The sequence below is a fragment of the Alexandromys fortis genome, unplaced genomic scaffold (assembly GCF_014885135.2).
Source record: "Alexandromys fortis isolate MF-2015 unplaced genomic scaffold, M_Fortis_MF-2015_v1.1 scaffold_1, whole genome shotgun sequence".
Lineage (NCBI taxonomy): Eukaryota > Metazoa > Chordata > Mammalia > Rodentia > Cricetidae > Alexandromys > Alexandromys fortis.
In genome coordinates, this window is record NW_026067927.1 from 20,426,325 (window position 1) to 20,451,021 (window position 24,697).

General features: G+C 41.3%; 1 protein-coding gene across 1 annotated transcript in view; it reads left to right on the forward strand.

Moving 5' to 3' along the window:
• The window catches only part of Vat1l (vesicle amine transport 1 like), a 153,562-nt gene that overhangs the window by 24,818 nt on the left and 104,047 nt on the right, over positions 1-24,697 (forward strand). The window contains exon 3 of the mRNA XM_050143850.1: positions 1,489-1,704. Within this exon, the coding sequence (XP_049999807.1) occupies positions 1,489-1,704 (216 nt within the window). The remainder of the gene's footprint in view (positions 1-1,488; positions 1,705-24,697) is intronic.

The following is a 24,697-nucleotide window of genomic DNA, read 5'->3' on the forward strand; positions in this document are numbered from 1 at the left end:
ACACTGTGACATCCACACACCGAGGCTGCAGCAATCTTATCCTCAAATAAACAGAACTGTCTGGTTTTAGGAAGCAGACTACTGTGGGATCTCTTGGACCACATCGACCCTTCCACACATGGAAAACATGGTCTTCACTCCTTTGGGCCACTGTCTGAAACATTGCCATGCTCACATCATCAGCTTAAGAGTTGATTTTCTACTGCAATATTCCTTCCAGGAAGAGTTGCCTCCTAAGCCCCGCCACCCAAAGTATTTTCCGCCTGCAATTTTTCAGACGATGAGAACAATTTAAGAGTATGGACTGTAACTCATTTACCATTATACCACCTGTGCTTGGAATTCAAGGCCAAGAAGGAGCTAACATAAACAACCGTGGCGAGAGAGCACTGTGATAGTATGAAATGATGTATATAATATATGTGGAAACAGACAGCTCTTTGTCTGTGTGACCTCAGGGCAGAGACATACTGCACCTTCAGTATCAACATGCGCACAGTGGGGCTACTACCCCAGAAAGCTGTCACAGAGACTAAGTAACTGTTGTAATATGGAGGTTAGAGCTCAGTATAAAATTGGTTTTGCCCAGAAAATGGGTTTTTCTGCTATAATCAAATATGCAAATACAACAACCTCTCATGAAAAAAAATTCATTCTGAGCCAAAATATAAGTCCAAGGAGGGTACTTGGCTACGAGGGCTAAAAAAAAAAAGCCTTAAAGGAAGGGCATGAGGTTTGGATGAATGACAGATGGAAAAGGAGAGATGAAGGATGTGCATCATCCTACCTTTGTCAGGTGTACTGATACTCTTCAAGCCTCTGCTACCACCTAAACAGTCTTCAGAATCCTAGTGGCAGAAAACAAGGATATAGCTCAATTAGTAGAGTGCTTATCTAGCATGCACAAGGTCCTGGGTTCAAGACCTCAGCAGTGCATAAAACCAGACATACTGGCGCATACCTATAACCCCAGTTCTCAGAAGGTGGAGAGAGGAGGATCAGAAGTTAAGGTCACCTTTAGCTATGTAGTAAATTTTAGGCCATCCTAGAGAGCATGAGACTGCTTGAAAAGAAGGAGGAAAAGACATAAGAGAGGAGGTAAAGGAAAAGAAATAGGAGTATTATTCTAGTGACAGAATGAGTTTTTCTAAATTCATGGCTGTGAAGAGACAATTGAAGTAAGATAGGTAGTTAGGAAGCTAAAAGCTCTCAATGGCTTGTTAAATAATCATATGATTTATAGCAGTTTACTGGAGATTTTACTGCAAATATATAGACATGTGATTGTTGCATCAAATAACAAATATGAAAATCAGAAGGATTTCTACAGAAGTCATAGTGTATTGATTAGGAGAAGCAGCCTATGCCAATTATGTCAGAGAAACACTGTGCATATTAGGTACCATGGACAGTTCCCGATGAGTGCGGTCCTCCTTAGAACTCCATCATCAATCAGTTTCCTTTAACTCTGTATTTCTTTATTCCCAGATTGGAGACCGTGTCATGGCATTTGTTAACTACAATGCCTGGGCTGAGGTAGTCTGCACACCAGTGGAGTTTGTCTACAAGATTCCAGATGACATGAGTTTCTCGGAGGCCGCTGCTTTCCCCATGAACTTCGTCACAGCATACACGATGCTCTTTGAGATTGCCAACCTCCGGGAAGGGATGTCTGTGCTCGTGCACTCAGCCGGCGGTGGAGTGGTAAGTTTGCTGGTGATTCTGTTTCTTCAAGGTCATGATGGCACAAATGGAGTTGAAATTGACATTGTGATTCTTACATAGCTTGTCGTTTGTAGGAATAATCCACCACAGAGTTGGCACTCACATGGGCAGCAAAAGCCTTTATTGATTGTTGTAGTGAGGTTAGGTTGAGCCTCACAGATGGTGCCTCTGGGGCTAGGATGGTCTCAGCATGTCATGTGAGGACACAGTGGTCCCAGGCATAGTGTTTATAGAGTGACACTGAATCTTGGCATCGTAATTAAGTGCTGTGTTGATAATTATGAGATACCTACACATGTCACATCCCACTGAAGCCATACAAAATTCCAAGAGAGTGATGATGTCCTTTTCAATTAATTTCAGTGCTTGACATGATCCGTAAGAGTAACATTCTAATCCACTTGTGCACTGGCATATTTTCTTAAGTGAGAAAAATGTGGACAGAGATTGATCTGTCACACTGAGAATTGCACATGAACCTCAGCACACCCAGGAGAGTGATCATACATGGGAGTATTCTGTATGCAATCTTTCAGACACATCTTTGCCGAGTGGGAAAAGTGAAGGAAATCAAAATTTATTTTATATAGTTCAGGTACAGTGGATTTTTCTTCCATAGTTTCAATGTGTCATGGTGTGTATGTCCAATGCACACTGTCTGCCATTCACATTGATAAATACTAGGCTTGACATGCTCTACTGAGGCTTACCTGGGACTTTCATCTCTCTGAGGGGAGGTGGTATTACTCACTAACTCAACAAAGAATCATCAAGCACATGCTATGCTCTAGACTCTGTGTATGCACAGACTCAGAAGAGAAGGCATGATCTAACAGAATTTGAGAGGTTTCTAAATTGTGATTCTGTTTGCTGGCTTCAGAGATAAGTTCTTATGATTTCCTCCAGCTCAGTTTCAGTAGAGGTTTCATTAGTATTGATTTTTTTAAAACCCTTGATTTTTTACAATTACTAGAATTTTCTAAAGTGTAAAACAAATGTGTGTGTGCATGTGTGTGTGTGTGTGTGTATGTGTGTGTAAGCCAGAAGTTGACACTGGGTCATCAAGTGTCTTTCCTAGTCATTATCCATCTTTTTTTTTTTAATAAAGTCTGTCACTGAACCCATAGCTCCCAACTTACTGAGGTTGGCTGGCCAGTAAGCCCCAGGGATTGCCCTGTCTCTGCCTCCCCTGCACTGGGACAATAGGCACCACCACACCTCTCTTTTCTACATGGATGCTGAGGATGGGTCTTGGGTTCTCATGCTTATGTAGGATGCGGCTTACCAGAGTCATTTTCCCAGCCAACGAAGGTCATTTCTGCATTTCCTCTCTAAGAACACAAACTCACATCCAAAAGCAAGGGCGTGAAAGTTTCAGAATGCTTTGCAAATGGATCTTCAATCTCCTTCACAAATTTGCTGATGTCTTCTGACCATGTGTAAAGATACAATAAAAACTAAATGTCCCTGAGAAAAGAGAATACTTTTGGTTCCAGCAATCTGCTAACTGCAAGCAAGTCGTTTAGAATGCTGGCATGTATGGTCTTGGTGTATTCTGCATACAAAGTGTGGGGGTCCTTTCACATTGTCAGCAGAAGAACCTGTCCTTATGGTGGTGCAGGCTTCAGTCCTGCCAAGGGTCAATGTGATGCTTCATTACACTTGCTTGCCAACTTGATTGACTCTGGGATCAACTAAAATGCAATGTCCTGGGCATAACTAGGACTTTCTTTGTCAGATTTTTTTTACTAGGGAAGGCCACCCTAAATGTGGAAGGCATCTTTCAAGAGCCACCCAGATAAAAAGACATGGAAGCAGAATCTTTGCTTCTTGCCTCTTTGGTTTCACTCTTGCTGGCAAGACTATCCATCCTGTTGCTGCGGCGCTCCTTCAATGATAGTAGAACCAGTTTCTTCAGGCTTCCAATGTGAGCTAAAGGCTAGTAGCTCTCCAGTAACCTTTCAGACCTTCAGCATCCAACTGGGACTGCTGAGATGCTCAATCTCGTGGTCTGAGCAAGCTAGTAAGGCTTCCCCTGTGGTCTCTGCTTCAATTCCTCTCTCCAGGTTCTTGATTTGACTTCCTGCGCCCACTTCCTTCAGTGATGAACTACTACCTGGAAGTGTAATCCAAATGTACCTCTTCTTATCATGCTGCTTTGGGTCAGAATGTTTTATCATAGTAACAAAAAGCAAACCAGAACAGTTAATTTGCATATATTATCACTGAATTTTTTTCCTCTTTCTTTTTGTGCTGAGAACAAATAGAAACATCAAGACTATGTTTCCCATATACGAAAAGAAATTCTGGGAAACTTGCCATAATTTTTATTCTGCCTTATTCTGGGCTTGCAGATAGTATCAATGATAACTAAAATGAAAAAAAATGGTGAAGGAATTAGAGAAAAGGGACAATAAGAGGAGAAAAATAAGCTAATGGGCATTACGCAGGCTAAGATGTTTTAAAGCTTTGTCTGAGATGGACAGCAATTTTCTCTCTGGGCTTCATAATAGCTGGTGAAAATCGGGGAAAGTGATCATTTATGCAAGCAAGCTATGTCTATTTGATGAAAACACACCCGTTAGAGAGAAGAACCCTGGTTTGGAGACTAAATGGCTGTTCTTTGGCTTCTCATAAAGAACATATATGAGAAAGCCCTGAGGATTCTCATGAGGGCTGCTTCAGGGAGTGTGATATTTCCACCAAGTCTCCTATGCTGCGCTCTTAAGGCTGTCAAATAGTATTGAAGTAAAATAAAAAAATTCAGTGAGAGTCTACACACTGAGGCCAAGAGGATGTGGTCTGGCTTCATCTTTGGACAGACTTAAAGGTGCGGTTCAGCTACCTGTCTCTCCAGAGGGACGGCTTCTTGAAGACTATTTCTTCCAGAAAAGATTGGTAGGATCAATGAAGCAATTCAAGGTCACCATTAAAGGAAAGCGTATAGACCAAGCACATGCTTACACATAGAGATAGTCATCTGAGCTGAGGAGGCTTGACGGTCTTGCAGAAAGGAAGATTGGGCCTGGGGACAGTGGGGAGCCCCTCCACCCCTTATGGAGATGAGTGAGTCCTCCACGTTAGAACCAGAGTCCTCCCAAGACAATGGCTGGTGACTGTTCATATGGTCAGCGACACCCTGAGGGCGATTTCACCTGCATTGTCTATGACACTCTTGCAGAGAAATGGCGATGCTCCCCATCACTGTCATGGCCACGCTGGGTACAATTGTTGCAGTAGGCAGAACAATAGCTCCTGAAGACCCCTGAGTCTCTGGCCCCTTTGAGTGTGTCCCTTACATAGCAATGGGAATTTCACAAATTTGATTATGGTAAGTCTTAAGAATGGAGAAATTTTCTCAGATTGTGGCTGTTCCCAGAGAAATCATGAGAAAGAAGCCAGAAGAGGAAAGCAGAAGAGCTGGGGAGGGGGGGGTTAAAGGTGCTTCCATGTGACTTTGCTTACAGAGTGGGGCTATGAGCCAAAGATAGCAGGTGGGTCTAGATGCTGAGAGAGACATGGCATCTGGAACCCATGGAAGAGAACAACTCTGCTGACACTTTGGTTTCAGCAGAATGAAATCTATTGTGGATCTGGGATTTCCAGGGGCACAATATAAGAAAGACATGTTTTGGGAGTTCCTAAGTTTGCACTAATTTGCTACAGAGACCATTTTTTTCCTGGAATGCCTCACACAGTGGAGATGCCACTATGGCTTCACAAAAGCCCAGGAAGCAATAGAAGAGTTAAAATTTGTACCCTACTCCGGGTGATCCTAGGCCTATTCTTTTCCCACTCAACAAACCAGAATGTTAGGAGAACATAGGGCATTCATTCTCATGCTTCCATGTACTCAGGACTTGGGAGATGGCTCAGTCAGTAAGGTGTTTGCTATGCACTGGGGTCTGATCTCCAGAACCTATACTAAAACTAAAACTAGTGAGGCAGAGACAGGCACATTTTGGGGCAACCACTTGAAAGTTCCAAATCAGTGTGAGACTATTTTTCAATAAACAAGGCAAACAGTTGCTGAGGAATGACCTCTAGCCTCCACATGCATGTACACACATGTATACATGAACACACAATCACACACACAAACACTCACATACACACACCATTTAGTGAATTTTCAGCAATAAACATAGACATTTCAAAAGCTGTGAGACTGTGGCCAGGCATACCTATTCTAACTTGATATTGATGTGATTGTGAAGATTAAACCTCATTAGGATAAAACTGCCTAACCTGGGTTTCTCTAAGACTACATACAGTCTTCGCAGCACCAAGATTTCTGTCATCTTTTCAGTGAAGACTTGGGTGGAAATTTTGCAAATAGCTCACAAAGAATGCCAACGTTAGCTGTGATTTTCTAGAACTATAATAGGGCATTGAGAACTAATTCAGACCAGAGCAGGATGTGTGGTCGCTGTAGTGGCCCAAATGTATCCACTGCCCCATCAAAGCGTTGGATATGTAATTTTCTCAGACTGCAGCATGACCAGATGGCCTGAGCTGCTAATGCCCCTAATCAAATCCTGAGAAACTGGTGGAAAATTGGTCCATGAGTCCTTAAAATCAAAGCAACAAAGTAAGCAATGGTGTGGGACTCCTGTGAGGACCTGTGTGGGCTTTCTTCCAATCCCATCCAGCATGCCTTCTTGATGAGCCTCCTGAGTTTGGGCATCATGACTCAGGTGTGCTCCATTTCTGGAAGTGGCATGATTTTTAGATTGTTACTGGGTTTTCTCCCCTACTTCCCTCATCAGAGCAGTGATCCCATTGGCAGTGAGTGCCATCCCATTTGATAGATGCAGGCGCTGATGGAGAGGGGAGCGAGAGTAGTAAGAATAGCAGAGACAATGCGCTTTAAGCCTCTTGACCCTGTGCTTCATGCTCTTGATGCTCCACCATCTGGGTCCTAGCATCAGAGAGACAAGAAGGTGAGAAGGGTGGATCTCACAGACATCCTCAGGAAAGGACTCCAGGAAGATGGTGCTAGACCAACATCTCCCTCCCCTACATCTCCTCCACTCACACTGACCTGCTCGCTCTTCTGAGATCTGGGTATTTTTGAATTCTGTTTCTTCTTTCCAGAATGATCTTTTTGCTTAAGTCAAATGTAACCTCCTCTGAGAAGCCATACAGCAGTCCGTGTCTAGGTAAACACTTTTGTGAAAGATACAGGAGAATCCTTATGGCTTTTTCCTTCATGCATGGGTCCAACTGAACAGCATTTCATAGTTTGAGGTCTTATCTAGTAGGAAGCATGCATGGCTATGTGGTCAAAAAACCCTGAATTCTACCTTCAGCTCTGTCTTTCAATAGCTGGATGACTGTGAACAACATAAAACCTATAAAGTAAAATGCCTACATCTACCTCATGGCATCACATGAAAGGGAGAAAAATGGGGTTGCCATTACTCCTGAAATACAGTCTATTAATTTTCTAGAGAAATAGAGGGAAGGAAAGGGGCAGAGATAGAAGAACAGAGGGAGAGAAGGTGTAGTAAAAGGGTGAAGGTTAGGAGCAGTGAAGGGGGCAGAGACAGAAAGGTTGCCCTTTATATTCACAGTACCAAGAAAAATCTCAGACCCAAAGCAGGGGCTGAATAGCTTTTCACTTCTGAAAAATACTCGGTTTCAAACAGGGTTTACTGTTGTTCATATATTATACTTCTCAAGATATGCAATGGGATTGGCACTTCACCTCTACCCAAACCTTTAAAAGTTTAATCACAAAGCATTGTACAAGTTCAGATCAAAGCTAATTCTTCAAAATATCTAACCAGGACTCCTAAAAACTGGCAAGGTAATGAAAATAAAAAAGCAAAGAGCACCTAAGAAACTGTCACGTAGTAGAAGAGACTAAGAAAACAGGTTATATGTCTTGGCATTAGACATATCCGGGAACAGGAGATCTCTGTTGAGGAATTGTCTTTAACAAATTAGCTCATTGGCAAATCTGTGAGAGAATTGTCTTAATTAGAGAGGAGGACCTGGCCCAGTGGGGACAACGCCCTTCCTGAAGAGGTGGTCCTGGCTGATATAGGAAAGCAAACTGAAGAAGTCAGTAACTAGTATAGTGTCTGCTTCAGTTCCTGACTCCAAGTTCCTGCCTGAGTGTCTGTCCTGATTTCTCTCAATGATGCACTGTGGTGGGGAAATGTAAGCTAATTTGTTTGGTCAGGATTTATTAAAGCAACAGGAAACCAAACTAGGAAAATATGAAAGTGCAATATGGTACCCTAGGTCAGCTCCTGGAGTAGGGAATGTGGCCTGATGGGAAAACTGGTGAATTTCAAAGAAACTGCAGTTTAGTTAATATGATGTTAATTCCCTACTTCTGGTGAATGGACCCCAGAGTGGAAGGCATTCCGTTAAGGACAGAAAGGCAATGTTTATATAGAGTCTCTATACTCTCTTTTCTACCTCTTTGTAAAGCTAAAACTGTTCCAAAGTAAAGAGTTGGAATAGAAACAGAAAATTTCAGCTTGTGGATTCTTGGCTAAGGTAAATGGATTTTCAAGTTATTTATATTTCTCCAGCCCTGTCACATCAACCTCTCATTTTTCCTAAGCAAAAGGATGCTTTAGAAAAAACAGAATGCAGCTAAGTCTACATCAATACTGGCTTGAGTAGCAAATCAGAGACTGGATGAAGCGTCTCCAACTCTTCCCTGGAAGTGAGTAAGATCTTGTGCATGGGCTCCTAGATGGACACTGTGAGAAGAAAGAGAAGAGAAAGAAGCAGGGTCCTTCCATGGGTCTTAGAAAAGAAAGTACTGTTTAACTTTCGGAGTTAACTGGCTGAAGTTCAATGACTACCCTCCATTCATTATGGATGAGCTATCTCTCAGCATTATTCAACCCTTGAAATGAAGCAACCACAAAAGGGAAGGCAGAGTCTCTACTGGGGCATTCTAAATCTTCATGTAGGATCCCATGGGCCCAGGAGCTGGTGGTCCTCTCTAAATGATGAATACATGATTCTTTAGCATGAAACCTTGAGAACATGAAGAAAGAACCTCAGTTAGTTGAGGAACTTAGATGTATAGGGTAATGCCCTCATTTCTTTTCTTGTTGCTTGGACTAAAAAAAAATCCAAACAAAAGCAACATAAGGGAGAAAGGGTTTTTTTTTTTTTTTGACTCAAGTAAAAGGGTACTGTCTGTCATGATAGAGAAGTCATACAGCAGAAGCTGGAAGCAGCTGGTCACCTCTCATCCACAGTCAGGAAACAGAATGATGAGTCTGTGCTGTTGTCAGTTCCCTTTCTCCATTTATGCAACCTAGGATCCTTGCTGGGGAATGGTGCCACCCACAGTGAGCAGATCTTCCCACCTCAATTAATGCAATCAAGATCATTCCCCACAGGCATGCCCAGAGGCCTGTCTTCCAGGTGATTCTAGGTTCTGTCAAGTTGACAGGAGGCACTAACCATCACAAAAAGACATCCCATCTCAGCAAGAGTCAGTTGTGATATAGGACTCTTTTTAATTGTTTTTATTGGCTATATATTTTTCTCCACTCCCTTCCATTCCTCTTCCTTCCCCTTTTATCCTCTCCCATGATCCCCATGCTCCCAATTTACTCAGGAGATCTTGTCTTTTTCTACTTCCCATGTGGATTATATTCACAGACGTCTCTCTTAGAGTCCTCTTTGTTGTCTAGGTTGTCTGAAACTGTAAATTGTAGGCCGGTTTTTCTTTGCTTTATGTCTAAAAGCCACTTATGAGTGAGCACACTTTATATTTGTCTTTCTGGGTCACACAATATGATGTTTTCTAGATCTATCCATTTTCCTGCAAATTTCAAGAAGTCATTGTTTCCCCCAATGGTTGGAAGTTGATCTTTCTGAAAATTTCAACTCATCATTCTTGGAGGGGCAGGGTAGAACAGAGATCAGGTCACAGCAGCAGGGAGAAGAGAAAATTCTCTCTGTGCATATATCAGCTTCCAAGAGTAATTTATTGAAAACAGAACCATGATTGATCATGAAAGTCACTGAGATTGACCCAACTACTCAAGCCTACAACCTAAGAACTATGGTTAGTTCTTCTCTGACATGATGTTTTTACAAAATCCTATGATTCATTCATTTGTCCACTCACACACATCCAAGACATAGATTGTAAAGATCTGCTCAGTTCAGGATATTCAATTATGCACTAGAAATTGAACAAGCAGTAAGACAGATTCTCCTCTTTGAATGAGAAATTCAATAAAGCAAAAGTGGACATTAATCAAGTAATGACATAGATAACTCTGCTGTGGGCTTGAAAGAGATAAGTGCTACCATGAGTGTCTATAACAGAGACCTGGGATAGAGTATGGTGTAGAATCAGGAAGCCACTTCCTTGTGGATATGCCATTTCCACTCCAATCTCAGGATGATGAGTGAACCGGACCATGGTAGGAACAGAAGAACTATGTGAAAAGTGCATTTGGGATGAGCTGATTCATGAAGGTAAGGAGCCCAGTGGCTTTCATGAGAAGTGGAGGGTATGCCTTCAGCTGAAAAATTATAAACAACAGGATCTTTCCTGTGTCCACCACCTCTCTTCATCTGTCTTAGCTTGGTTTCTGTTGTTGCGACAAATATTATGACCTACAGCAACGTGGAAACTTGGAGAGGAAAAGTTCCTTTCATCTTACAGGTTGCAGCCAGCTGTTGCTAGGAGACATAGTAAAAGCTCAAGAAAGGGAAGACCTTCAACAGGGCAGAAACTCAAAGCAGAGACTATAGAGGATGCTGCTTACCAGCTTACTGTCCATGGCTCATGCTTAGCTGATTTTCTTATACAACTTGGACCATCTGCCCAAGACTGAGACCACTGACATCCATCAAGATAGTGGCTTCCAGACATGTCTAAAGGCCAGGCTAGTTGAAGCAATTCTTTTACTGAGGTGCTCTCTTACAACTCTGGACTGTGTCAAGTTGTGACTGAAACTAACCTGCAGTCTATCCTTCTGCTGTTGCATTGTGGTCCCAATATCACTTACCTAGGTTGTTACTGCAGAAAGCTATAACAGTTTTCTGCTCACAAAGTCTCATATTTATTTATTTATTCATTCATTCATTCATTTTGTTTTTTCTAGACAGGGTTTCTCTGAGGGACAGTCATGACTGTCCTGGAACTCACTCTGTAGACCAGGCTGGCTTCAAACTCAGAGATCCACCTGTCTCTCTCTGCCTTTCAAGTACTGGAATTAAAGGCATGCACCACCACCACCCTCTTTATTCTTTTTTAAATTGCTCTCTCTATGTGTATGATGCGCGCGCGCGCGCGCGCGCGCGTGTGTGTGTGTGTGTGTGTGTGTGTGTGTGTGTGTGTGTGTTCACGACTGTCTATGTGCAGGTGTGTGCCATGGCAAACTTGTGGTTGTCAGAGGACAACCTTGGAAGTCAGTCTTTGCCTTCCACCTTGTTAGAGCCATGGCAAATTCCTTGGATGGTCATCTGTGCATACACCAAGCTAGCTGACTCATAAGCTTTTGGGGATTCACCTGCCTCTGCCTTCTGTCTCACCATAGGAGTGCTGGGATGACCAATGCATGCTACCATACTTGGCTGTTAAATGAATTCTGGGGATTCAAAGTTGTCTCCATGTTAGCTCGACAGGGACCTTAATGACTAGACCATATGTCCATTCCCACCTCTCTTTGTTCTATTAGCTCTTTTCTTGACTCTAGAATGGTTCTACAACCTACCAATCTGATTCTTTGGCCCTTTACTGTAATCAACAGTGGGGATAGTGATGAAGGGTGAGAATAATTCTCAGGTTAAGCTCAATATCCTTCGCTTCTTGGTGTATGCTGTCAATACTGCCAGGATTCTCCTGCAGCTCCTATCTGGCTTCTTCTCTTAGGTCTTTACCTCATTCAGGCAGAAAGGCTTCCAGCATCCGTAAGGACATGGAGAAGAAGGCTAGATGACCACCCAGCTTCGTGTTCGGCTCCGTATGAGACGTTGCACAATGAGGGATTGCTTTTTGAGCTTCCCCAACTATGCTGTATGCTTGGATCTAGCTGGGATGATGTGCTGAGGTTTGGAATGATGATGGATTATAGACAGACTCTATAATACATGCAAGTTCCAGGCCTGTTTCTTCCATCATAATCTCCCGTGATTTTTCTCCCCAGTTTCTTGGAGGTGTTGAGTTCAATCCCAAAGACACTCTGAATCTGGTACTGTTCCGTGAATCCAGAATCCTGACATTTTTCACTTGCTTCCCTAATGCCATCGATTCCTGCGCCTACCATCATGTTGGGCTTCATGTAAGCAAGGGAAGACTGGAAACTGCAATGATTTAAATCATTCAGGTTCCTGGGATCCCCGCTCCTGACACCTATCTTCCTTTAAGTCCTTGCAGCTGGTTCTTCTGCCTCCCAGTCTGTATTTATCAGGTCAATGATTCTGACCAGAGTACTGGAGTCAGACAGTCTGAGTCAAAAGCCCAGTGATTTGAGCAACTACTTAACATCTCACTTTCTTTATTTATATAATTGGAATCAAAACAATGCAGCAATCACTCACAACCCCTCTATTTATGCTAAATGAGCCGACAATTAAGAGGCACTTAACTCAGAAGACCAGGCATAAAGTATTAGCAAGGATAAAGTGAGGGTCAGCTTACCTCATCCCACCCCCTCAACCCACAAAACTCATATCTCATTATCTTTGTGCATATTCCCTGCTTCATAAGGGCTGTAAATACTTGTATACCAAGAAGCTCATTATTTGAAAAACATTCTAGACGAAGTATTTGCTAAGAAGCCCTGCTACTGAATTAATCCCAGAGGGAAAATAACATCCTCAGAAATCTTGTCAATTTTAATCTATTAGGCAGTTTGGGGGATTCTTGTTTCTGCCAGCCAATGCTTTTCTAAGAGGTTTTGATCTGTATCTGGCGTATATACTAGGTGAATGAGATCCATTTTCTTTTTCTTTTTTTCATTTTTTGTCATCGAATGAGAGATCCATTTTCATGGCCTCTGTGCCTGCCCTTCCCATCACTCCTCCACCATGCCATGGCCCAGTTCTCCTGCATCCTTAGTCCTTTCCTTCAGGGATCTAAACAGCAGCTGCATAGATAGAGTTACAGGGTTGCAGGAGGCAAAAACATCACCACCTTCTGCCAATCACTATCTATACACTAGACGCTTTGTAACATTTGTTTATTTCCTATGAAGTTCTCTCTGTTGGACTTTATGTAACATCAAGGAAAAGAGAGGGTGAACTCACCATTTGAAATCCCACTGTTCTTGTTTTATCTTCCCAACTGCTTCATCTGTAAAGTGTGAGTGAGATTACTGCCAACCTCACAGTTACTGGGGAGCCTATATCAGCCCTTGTCAAACTGCCAATGCCAACAAAAGTTTAGCTGGTTATAATCTCCCAGACAGGCTAAGAGATTCAATAATGCTCCCAGCGTTATAGAGTTAACTAGTCAGAGGGTCAAACTGATTCCAAGTATCCAGAACTGGGGATTCCCACATGTCCAGCACTCTTGATATTTCTCCACACCAGCGGCCTCAGAAACACCTACATCTCTCTTCATTGTTTCTGCCTACCTCACTCTGTGCCATAGAATAAGGGGGATATTTCTGTGGCGAGACACTTGGTCCCTAAGGGCCTGTAATGATAGGAAGCAGAACTGCTAAAAATTTAAAGAGAACAAAGAGGCTCTGCCATGTCCTTCATGAATAATTGACACCACCAGGATTAGCTGCATCTTCACATCAGCAGAAAGGGCCATGGCTAGGGTTAAGATCTCCTCTAACTGCCAACACTAAGAGACAAGCACTAAATGTCCACTGTGCTCCTCAGAGATGCGATGGAACAGGGTCCTTATTCCCCAGCCACAGAAACATCTGATGATAGCTAGGATGGATTCCTTATGCCACCAACATGCCTTATTTTAGATAGGTATTAAATACATTGAATATATAGATATTAAACACGATAGATAGATATAAAACACACCAGATAGATACATAGATGCCAGATAGATAGATAGATAGATAGATAGATAGATAGATAGATAGATAGATAGATAGATAGATAGGATTGATGGATGGATAGATAGATGATTGATAGATAGATAGATAGTAGATAGATGATAGATAGATAGATAGATAGATAGATAGATAGATGAATAGATAGATAATCTAAACACATTGCTGACATAGGAGATACAAACACACACATACACACGCGCATATATATATATATATATATATACATATATATATATAAGCTTATAAGTACTGTCTATGTAAGGCAAAGCCTTGCTTGAACTCTATTCTAGTTGCTTTTAACTCCTGTGCATAAATCATTACTAACTTGAAGAACTACCTTTATCATAAATATTGTAAAGGTTGAGATTGGCCTCAGTGGCAGGATCCATTCACTCAATATTGACTGAATAAATACATCAGCTCTTGAAAGTCGACATACTGAAGTAGATCGAGCCCCATAATTCCCATTCATTTTCCGTGAGACAGAAACTACTACAGTTCTGTTTTAGTAGAGGAAACTGAGGCATAGACAGGTGGTTTGGTTGCTTGATGTTACATTGTGCTATTAACGAGAACTGGTTTTTGAGCTCTCTGTTTAAGGATTCAAAGTTTTAAAGTGCTTGGCCGTTCAGATGAGGAAGCCATACAGACAGATTCCTTGTGTCTACTTGGAGTGATGTGAGATGGCTTCTCCTCCATGCATTTTGTTTTGGGCACTCTTCTATGTTGAGAATAGTCTGGTTCTGTCCAGGGGCAAAGAGATCCCTAGGGGGAGAGAAGATTCAATAGATTACTTCTCAAGGACTCTGATAAATTCAGTGTTCCAGCTTCCCTGGACCATAACATTCCATCTGAAAATTAACCCTCAATTGCCACGTTCACAAAAGCAAGAACCAAACATTCCTTAATTCCTGCATCTCGCCCATTGAGCCTACATCACGGTCATTAATGTAACTTGGTGAATATTTGGAGAAAGCGCAAAGAAATCATAAGAAAAAAATAACAAAAATGTCAAAAAAAGCAAACAAAATCTTTTGTAATAAAGAGTCCAGATTCTGAAGCCATATTTAGAGTTCATACTAGCTTTTCTAGTTTGCAAGTAAGACCCCAAGCAGATTGGCTTCTTTCAACTTTGTTTCTTCATTTGTAAGACTGTAACTATGATGTCTGTTTCCTGATTCTCATGTGGTGTTTTATAAGGAGGATTTTGTAGTTTGATTGTCATGCTCTCTGGCACACAGGAAATGCATGTACTAGCTGCTGTTAAGAATAATATTACCAACACAGCATCATCATCCAACTCTGAATACTCAGTGGCACTCTGGCATCCACAGCCAGGGGTGGATGAGTAGTAAACATCACAATCTAAGGGTCACTAGCTTTTGAAAGCTAGAACCAAGGCAGATAAAGATTAATCTTGCCTCTTTTTATGTATCTTTCTTAAAAGCATCTGCTTAGGGGCCTCTTGGATTAATAAAATTGTCTCAGGTGTGCATTTCCAAACATCAATTTCCTTCAACACAGAGGAGATCATTAAACTTTAGGAAAAGTTAGCTTCATAGTTCCAGGCCCTTGAACACTTGCCATGATCTTCAATCAAATGGACAAGTCTTTTTCTGGGTTTATACCACCCCAGGGGCCCATCAGTGCTCCCAGTAACACACCTGAAAGGTCACAGTTGCTTTTCAGAATATCATTACCTTATTAAGAAAAAGAATTGGTTCAGCTAGGACTGAATGAGATATGTAGCAAGTTCCCTTTTTATGTTTGAGGCATTAGTCTAAGTTCCAGTTGACATTTTTGGGCTGTTGACCTCAGTCCTGGATTCCATGTTTCCTAGGACAGCTTCTCCTTACCTTGGCCACTTCCTCCTAAGCTTACTCCAGGGTAAATTCAAGTTGTCCTTTCCAGTCATATTCTCCTTGCTCAATATATGGAAAATGAAAATAGAGGCCCCCCTTTCTCTCATGCAATCCAGAGTAGCCCCTACCCTACACTCATGCATAACTCCCTAGCTGTCCCCAAAACATTTCATCCTGTTTTTTTCATTGTGCCTTCTCATTTCTTTATTCCCCACTCCTTTTCTGTTCCCTTTTTCTGCTCATTTCTATATCTGCCTTACACTTCTTTCTCTGCATCTCTCGTTCTTTTCTTCTCTTTTTGTTCCTTTCTTCTTTTTTCTTTCCTGCTTTCTTTCTCCCTTCTCTTCCTCTATTTTCCTCTTTTTCCTTCCTCCTTGTCACCTCTCCTTCTCAATTATCAGTGAAGCATTAGACATAATTGTGGTGGTATCTGGATATTTTATATTAAGCAACCCTTCTGAGAACTAAAATCTATAACACAAGTATCTACTGTTCATCACTGGTGGTAGTAATGGGAACTGGAGGGAGGAGTAAAGATTGGTGGGGCCAACGACATGACCTCATACTCTAAGACATCGCACATGACTGCTTATGAACTAAACTGGGAACTCGTGTCTAGGATCGGAAGGATATAAGGGAAGAAAGGAATAGAAAGGACAGAAATAGAGTATTAAAAGAATGTCCACCAACACAGGGCCTGGACATGCTGTCGGAACTTAACAAGTATGACAAAGAACAGGAGAAATACAAAGTAACACTAAAATGGTCTGGCACCTGAGTTCAAGGAAGCCAAGTTGAGAATGGTACTGATATCCTTATACATAACGGAATCCTTTTAAGATTTTGAATAGATATTTAGTGCATGGTTGACATTTTTATAAGAGTTTGTATTAGGGAGGGATGGGGAAAGATGGATGTGAATGTGTTGGATCTGGCCAGTGTGAGAACCAAGTAAGTGATTTTGAAATGGATGCATTCCAAAGTACCAACGGCTTTGGAATGCTCCAAGAACAGTGAGAGGAAAGACTGAATTCACAAGGCAGGCATCTAGGGCTATAACCATTTGTTGTCATTGTGTCCTAACAAGTCCTTTTTCATCCGTCAACCACATATTTCTTCTATAAATGAGTTATGCCAGCGTGTCTCCTACAAGGTGAAGTAGACCAGCTGCTGCTTCTGTAAACTGAGGTAGACCAGATGCTGCTTTTCTGAGGTGAGGTAAAACAGATGCTGTTTCTGTGAGGTGAGACAGACCAGATACTGCTCCTGGAAGGTGAGGGAGACCAGATATTGCTTCTGTGGGGGTAAGTTAGAGGCTTCTTCTGTAAGGTGAGACAGTCAAGATAGATGTTGCTTCTGTAAGGGATAGCAGACGAGATAATGTCTTCTGGGAGGTAAATGTGATACTTAATGAAAAGTGAGGTATACCAGATAATTTCCTATGGGTCCTGGTTATCTTCATTAGTGGTCTGTGTTTTCTTTGGGAGGCTATCTTTAACTCCTGTGTGAAAACTGCATTATCTATTAATCTCTTTACCGCTATCCCTTTTACCCCCACTATGACCCCATTCTTTAAATTCTTAGAATTAGAAAGATAATTAACAATTGTCATTAAGCATTCAGTCTCTAGAGACTTTTTGAACTAGAATACTTGTTTTTATGGCTTATTTAGCTGTCCTTTTCTTTTCCATGTATAGTATAGTCACTGTTTTTTCACTCAAAATATTGTGAGATTTTTAATGAGCCATTTGGTGGAAAAAATTGAAGAATGCCTAGCACACGGTACATAAACAGAAACTGCCTAATAAAATGACACTGAGCTATGATGTGCGATCAAGAACATTCTTTGGGATCAAGGTATTCATGGCCTCTAGCTGTTAGAAGAGTTGGTTGCTGATGATTGCAGCCCTCCCTGGGAAAAGCTTTGGAAGCAATGGAACTATATTGTGGGAGATTTCTGTCCTTTGTTAGTGAAGGCAGCCTACATCTAATCACCAGTCCTCTTTCCTCAGAAGAAACAGCTCTGAAGATCTAGCTAGTTCAGTCTCAGAGCTCCTCTGGCAGTGGGCTAGAGAATCTCTCAAGCTTACCACAGCTTAGCTTCTCTGCCCAGCTTTTCTTTCATCCATTTACACATATTCCTCTGGTCTCCCTTCAGAGTCCTTTTCCAGGAATCCAGACTACAAAAATTATGATGTTACTCTATTAGACACCCTATGTATACCCCATACAAGCTTCGTGATCTGTTGCTACCCCTCAATCAATAACCTCATTTAGATCTTACCACACAACTCTAAGATCTCTGGTTTAGAATATCAACACAGTCCACAACTCTGTTGAGCATACAAAAGAAATTATTGAATTCTAATGGATTGAATAAATGGGTGGATCAAGAAACTGTTGATCTCTGAGCCATTTTGGCCTCTTTCAGTTGTTAAATTGACAGTCTGATGAACCTTTTAGTTATGTGTCTGGTACAGAAGGCCTCCCTGTACGATTGCCAAGCCCCAGAATTCATGAGAGAGAAGAGGAGGTGGGAATTTACTCCTCTACTGCCCAAAGACTGCCAGCAGTGGGGGTAAAGATCTGCCATGTGAAATGAGCCAACAAAGATGGAATACAGATAGGCATTCCTGCTGATTCTGGAGTTCTGTACAACTATCTCCCAATGTTTCTGAGAAACATATTACTGCTGCGTACAGGGCCATTTGATTTGATGGTTAAGTTTTACATTCACATAGTGTAAGGTTTGAATTTGGAGTTATTGTAAACCCAATTTAACCTGACAGAAGCAAAAAAATAAAACAAGCTTGCATGTATAATATCTACCTCTTTAAATCCATGCTGGAAATTCTAATAAGACTACTTTCAACACTACTGTCAAAAAATAGCTAAGAGAATGTTGTGTGCCAAACCCTTCACTGCCTACTTAATATGTATTACCTGGGTTTTCTCATTTTACAAATGAGTAAGCTGATATTTAGAGAACTAAGAAAGGCTATAAATCAGCAAATAGTGGAGCCAGAAATTGAACCTTCAGCTGCTAAGTAGAGAGCCCTAACCACTCTCCCCTGTTACCAAATGAGCAAATACATTCATTACTAAATGGCATGGTTTTGTAATTGTGATTGGTCTCTAGTATTTTCTTCTTCCAGGCAAAACTGAACCCAGGCTCTAAAATGAAGAATATAAATGTGAGTGAGACATAATGGCACACGACTCTAATCCACCAAGCAGTCACCCTGCCCTTTAAATACACTGCTCGTGAGAATTGAGATAGATGTTTAGACCGGAAGACAAAGGCAGGGCTTCTTGTATTACTGGGAGAGCCTGGGAGCTGATCCTCTGAGTATGACCAGCGTGATTTCAACCTGGCTTTAAAATATGGTGATAAAAAGGCAACTCTTCCTCATTTCACTTTAATTCAAATACATAGTGGCGCCCAAGCTTGGACCCAGCAGAGGAAGCTACCTAGGTCTTTCCAAATCAGTCTAGTTTCTGTTTTCCAAGGATAACATAAAATACTGTCTGAAGGTGAATGAACCTGAGTCCATTGAAATGCATTTACACAGATGGATGCTGTCAATGGAGCATGTCCAATACAAGACCATGTAGAGACAAAGGTTGCAAGAAGAGGCCTTGAATTGAGATGGATTCCGGGTCTGTGAAGGACACCAATAAGCAAGTAAATATGTGGACAGAGTGTGGGAGCTGCAGGAATAGAGACTATGGGAAGAGCCAGAGGAAAATGGTCAGTTGATTGGAGTGGGAAGGGATAATACATCAGTCATTCTTAAGGGTAAGTAGGAGTTTTCAAGTAACCAGCAATAGCACCAAAGCTCAGGCCCACATGATCCTTCCAGGGAACTGTGAGCACTGGATATGGCTGAGACTGAAAGGCAGGTGCCAACAAATGATAAAGTTGTGTGACACCTTATGAGGGTCCTGAACCCCCATACCCTATAATGTAGGCCTCTCCAAACTCCCCTCCATATTCCCAGCTCCACCAATTAAGTTTTACTGGAAAATCTTTGATGTTAAACTAGTGGGTAAATGAATGTCAAAATGACACCAGATAGTACTTTTTCAGATTTGACAATGAGTGTTGGTTACTTTTCTCACTGATGTCACCAAATTTCTGACAAGAATTAATTAAAGAAAGAAAGGGCTCATTTTTGCTCATCGTTTAAGGGCAGAGTCTAGCATCATGGAGAAGGCATAGGCACAGGTATCTTCATGGTGTAGAAGCATGAGGCAATTTGCTCATACCTCTCTGAACAAAGATGCAAGCCATAAGTACTCCTCCCCCAGGTGACAGTTTCTCCCACTAATGTCTACTTGCTAAAGTTTCTACAACCTCCCAGAATAGCATTACTAGTGTTCGAACACATGGTGTGTGGGGAATATTTCACAGCCACACATAGCCCTAGGTAAATTGGTATGCATAATATATGTGTATGTTTGTAGTATATATATTGTGTACATATTATGTATTTTATATATTGTGTATATATAATATATGCAGGTATATATTATATATACATACACATATATTAAAGTATTTTCTTTGCCCAATTTTTTTTACATTGTCAAGTCTTTTTATTTTTATTTATTTATTTATTTATTAAAGATTTCTGTCTCTTCCCCACCGCCGCCTCCCCTTTCCACCCCCTCCCCCAATCAAGTCCCCCTCCCTCGTCAGCCCAAAAAGTAATCAGGGTTCTCTGCCCTGTGGGAAGTCCAAGGACCACCCACCTCCATCCAGGTCTAGTAAGGTGAGCATCCACGAAACTGCCTAGGCTCCCACGAAACCAATAGGTCCAGTAGAATCAAAAACCCGTTGCCATTGTTCTTGAGGTCTCAGTAGTCCTCCTTGTCCGCTATGTTCAGCGAGACCAGTTTTGACCCAGGCTTTTTCAGACCCAGGCCAGCTGGCCTTGGTGAGTTCCTGATAGAACATCCCCATTGTCTCAGTGTATGGGTGCACCCCTCGCGGTCCTGAGTTCCTTGCTTGTGCTCTCTCTCCTTCTGCTCCTGATTTGGACCTTGAGATTTCAGTCCGGTGCTCCAATGTGGGTCTCTGTCTCTGTCTCCTTTCATCGCCTGATGAAGTTTAATATTCAGGAGGATGCCTATATGATTTTCTTTGGGTTCTCCTTCTTATTTAGCTTCTCTAAGAACCCGAATTATAGGTTCAATGTCCTTTATTTATGGCTAGAAACCAAATATGAGTGAGAACATCCCATGTTCCTCTTTTTGGGTCTGGCTTACCTCACTCAGGATGGTGTTTTCTATTTCCATCCATTTGCCTGCAAACTTCAAGAAGTCCTTGTTTTTTACTGCTGAGTAGTACTCTAATATGTATATATTCCATACTTTCTTCATCCATTCTTCAATTGAAGGGCATCTAGGTTGTTTCCAGGTTCTGGCTATTACAAACAATGCTGCTATAAACATAGTAGAGCATATACTTTTGTTGTGTGATAAGGCCTCTCTTGGGTATATTCCCAAGAGTGGTATTGCTGGGTCCATGGGTAGGTTGATCCCAAATTTCCTGAGAAACCTCCACACTGCTTTCCAGAGTGGTTGCACAAGTTTGCATTCCCACCAGCAATGGATGAGTGTACCCCTTTCTCCACAACCTCTCCAGCAAAGGCTATCATTGGTGTTTTTGATTTTCGCCATTCTGACAGGTGTAAGATGGTATCTTAAAGTTGTCTTGATTTGCATTTCCCTGATCGCTAAGGAAGTTGAGCATGACCTTAGGTGTCTTTTGGCCATTTGAACTTCTTCTGTTGAGAGATCTCTGTTCAACTCAGTGCCCCATTTTATAATTGGGTTGATTAGCCTTTTACGGTCTAGTTTCTTGAGTTCTTTATATATTTTGGAGATCAGACCTTTGTCAGTTGTGGGGTTGGTGAAGATCTTCTCCCAGTCAGTGGGTTGCCTTTCTGTCTTAGCAACAGTGTCCTTTGCTTTACAGAAGCTTCTCAGTCTCAGGAGGTCCCATTTATTCAATGAGGCCCTTACTGTCTGTGCTGCTGGGGTTATACGTAGGAAGTGGTCTCCTGTGCCCACGTGTTGTAGAGTACTTCCCACTTTCTCTTCAATCAGGTTCAGTGTGTTTGGACTGATATTGAGGTCTTTCACCCACTTGGACTTGAGTTTTGTGCATGGTGATAGATATGGGTCTATTTTCATTCTTCTACAGATTGACATCCAGTTTTGCCAGCACAATTTGTTGAAGATGCTCTCTTTTTTCCATTGTATACTTTTAGCTCCTTTATCGAAAATCAGGTGTTCATATGTTTGTGGGTTAAAGTCAGGGTCTTCTATTCGATTCCATTGGTCGACTTCTCTGTTTTTATGCCAATACCAAGCTGTTTTCAATACTGTAGCTCTGTAATAGAGTTTGAAGTCAGGGATGGTAATGCCTCCAGACGTTCCTTTATTGTATAAGATTGTTTTGGCTATCCTGGGTTTTTTGTTTTTCCATATAAAGTTGATTATTGTCTTCTCCAGATCTGTGAAGAATTTTGATGGGATTTTGATGGGGATTGCATTGAATCTATAGATTGCTTTTGGTAGAATTGCCATTTTTACTATGTTGATCCTCCCAATCCAAGAGCAAGGGAGGTCCTTCCATTTTCTGGTGTCCTCCTCTATTTCTTTCTTCAAAGACTTGAAGTTCTTGTCAAATAGATCTTTCACTTCCTTGGTCAGGGTTACCCCAAGATATTTTATGCTCTTTGTGGCTATCGTGAAAGGTGATGCTTCTGTGATTTCCCTCTCTGTTTCCTTATCCTTAGTGTATAGGAAGGCAACTGATTTTTTGGAGTTGATCTTGTATCCAGCCACGCTACTAAAGGTGTTTATCAGCTGTAGGAGTTCTTTGGTAGAATTTTTGGGGTCGCTTATGTATACTATCATGTCATCTGCAAATAACGAAAGCTTAACTTCTTCCTTTCCAATACGAATCCCCTTGATCCCCTTATGTTGTCTTATTGCTATTGCTAGAACTTCAAGCACTATATTGAAGAGGTATGGAGAGAGTGGACATCCTTGTCTTGTTCCTGATTTTAGTGGGATGGCTTTGAGTTTTTCTCCATTTAATTTAATGTTAGCTGTCGGTTTGCTGTAGATAGCTTTTATTATATTTAGGTATGACCCTTGTATCCCTATTCTCTCCAAGACCTTTATCATAAAGGGGTGTTGAATTTTGTCGAATGCTTTTTCCGCATCTAATGAAATGATCATATGGTTTTTTTCTTTCAGTCTATTTATATGGTGGATTACATTGATAGATTTGCGTATGTTGAACCAGCCCTGCATCTCTGGGATGAAGCCTACTTGATCATAATGGATAATTTTTCTGATGTGTTCTTGAATTCGGTTTGCCAGTATTTTATTGAGAATTTTTGCGTCGATATTCATGAGTGAGATAGGCCTGTAATTCTCTTTCTTGGTTGGGTCTTTGTGTGGTTTTGGTATCAGGGTAACTGTAGCTTCATAAAAGGAATTTGGCAATGACTTTTCTGTTTCTATATTGTGAAATACGTTAAGGAGTATAGGTATTAGCTCTTCTTGGAAGTTCTGGTAGAATTCTGCGTTGAACCCATCTGGTCCTGGGCTTTTTTTGGAAGGGAGATTTTTGATAACAGTTTCTAGTTCTTCGCGACTAACAGGTCTATTTAGATCATTCACCTGGTCTTGGTTTAGCTTTGGTATATGGTACTTATCTAAAAAAATGTCCATTTCTTTTGCATTTTCCAGTTTTGTGGCATACAGGCTTTTATAGTAAGATCTAATGATTCTCTGGATTTCCTCTGTGTCTGTGGTTATGTCCCCCCTTTCATTTCTGATTTTATTTATTTGCGTGTTCTCTCTCTGTTGTTTAGTTAGTTTGGATAGGGGTTTGTCGATCTTGTTGATTTTCTCCAAGAACCAACTTTTTGTTTCATTGATTCTTTGGACTGTTTTCTGTGTTTCTATTTTGTTGATTTCTGCCCTCAGTTTGATTATTTCCAGTCTTCTACTCCTTCTGGGCACCTCTGCTTCTTTTTTTTCTAAAGCTTTCAGGTGTGCCATTAAGTCCCCAATGTATGCTTTCTCTGTTTTCTTTAAGTGGGCACTTAGTGCTATGAACTTTCCTCTTAGCACTGCTTTCATCGTGTCCCATAGGTTTGAGTATGTTGTCTCTTTATTTTCATTAAATTCAAGGAAGACTTTAATTTCTTTCTTAATTTCTTCCTTGACCCAGGTGTGGTTCAGTAGTTGACTGTTCAGTTTCCATGAGTTTGTCGGCTTTCTGGGGGTAGCATAGTTGTTGCCATCTAACTTTAATCCGTGGTGATCTGATAAGACACAGGTGGACACTGATATTCTTTTGTATCTGTGGAGGTTTCCTTTGTTTCCGAGTATATGGTCAATTTTTGAGAAGGTTCCATGAGCTGCAGAGAAGAAGGTATATTCTTTCCTATTTGGGTGGAGTGTTCTGTAGATGTCTGTTAAGTCCATTTGCTTCATTACCTCCAATAATTCTCTTAATTCTCTATTAGGTTTCTGTCTGATTGACCTGTCCATTGGAGAGAGAGGTGTGTTGAAGTCTCCTACTATTAGTGTGTGTGGTTTTATGTCTGCCTTGAGTTTTAGAAATATTTCTTTTACATAAGTGGGTGCTTTTATATTAGGGGCATAGATATTCAGGATTGAGATGTCATCCTGATGAATTGTTCCTGTTATGAGTATAAAGTGTCCATCTCGATCTCTTCTGATTGATTTTAGTTTGAAGTCAGTTTTGTTGGAAATTAGTATGGCCACACCTGCTTTTTTGTTAGGACCATTTGCTTGAAAGACCTTTTCCCAACCTTTTACTCTGAGTAGATGCCTGTCTTTGTGGTTGAGATGTGTTTCTTGCAAACAGCAGAATGTTGGATCCTGTTTTCGTATCCAATCCCTTAGCCTGTGCCTTTTTATAGGTGAATTGAGACCATTAATATTAAGTGATATTAGTGACCAGTGGTTGTTTACTCCGGTTATTCTTACTGTTTTCGGTAGTAGAGTTTGTGTGTGTCCCTTCTTTGAGTT